General features: G+C 74.5%; 1 protein-coding gene across 1 annotated transcript; it reads right to left on the bottom strand.

The window, feature by feature from the left end:
- Positions 1 to 173: 173 nt before the first annotated feature.
- Positions 174 to 693, bottom strand: LOC106002996 (kremen protein 2-like; the record flags this gene model as incomplete). Its single annotated transcript, XM_013037732.1, is given in 3 exon segments — positions 174 to 294; positions 379 to 507; positions 591 to 693. Coding segments are annotated over 3 exon segments (353 nt in total), but the record flags the coding sequence as incomplete, so codon positions are not given.
- Positions 694 to 699: the final 6 nt, after the last annotated feature.

Here is a 699-nt window from a genome sequence, read left to right as displayed (position 1 = left end):
CGTTCTGCTGGGCCCTGCCCAGCCCCGTCTCCATTTTTCCTGCCTGCTCCGCCGTCAATCCCACGCCCGCCCCCTCGAGAAGCCAGGCGTCCCTTCCTAGGCGCGTTCCCTTCTAGGGCCCCGGCTCCCCACTAGGCTCCCTCCGTGTCCCGGGACACCGAGGCGTTAGGCACCCGGTGCGGGGTCCGCCCTCAGCCCTGCCCCGGCGCCCGCTCCGTCGGCGCAGCAAACGCATCATCGACAGGATCTTCTTCATCTTCACGGAGATGGCCATGACCGTCGAGGAGACCCGAGCTGCGGGCACAGGGGCGCGGTGAGGGCGGGGCCCGCAGCGGCTGCGCCCGCCTCTCGCCCCGCCCCGCGCGCCGCCGGCCTCACCTCCCACCGCCGGCTGCGGAGCTCCGGGCCTGGGGCTGCAGCTGGCGTTGGCGCCGTCGAGGGGCTCTGCGGGGGTGTGCGCCGAGCCCTCGGGGGCGGCAGCGTCGTCCTCCGATGCGTCCTGCAGCCCTGTGGAGAGCGGTGTGAGGGCCTGGGCGGGCGGGCGGGCGCGGGGCCGGTGTGGGCGGGCTCGGGGTCGGGGTGGGGCTCACCGCGGTAGGTCATCTCGAAGCCCTGCGCGTGGCCGCGCGCGTCTCTTCAGAAGGAGATTATCATCGCGTCGGTGCGCAGGCGCTCCGGCCCGGCCGGAGGTGGGCGGTC

This window comes from Dipodomys ordii, unplaced genomic scaffold, assembly GCF_000151885.1.
Source record: "Dipodomys ordii isolate 6190 unplaced genomic scaffold, Dord_2.0 Scaffold1000048689, whole genome shotgun sequence".
NCBI lineage: Eukaryota > Metazoa > Chordata > Mammalia > Rodentia > Heteromyidae > Dipodomys > Dipodomys ordii.
This window is presented reverse-complemented; position numbering and strand designations above follow the sequence as displayed.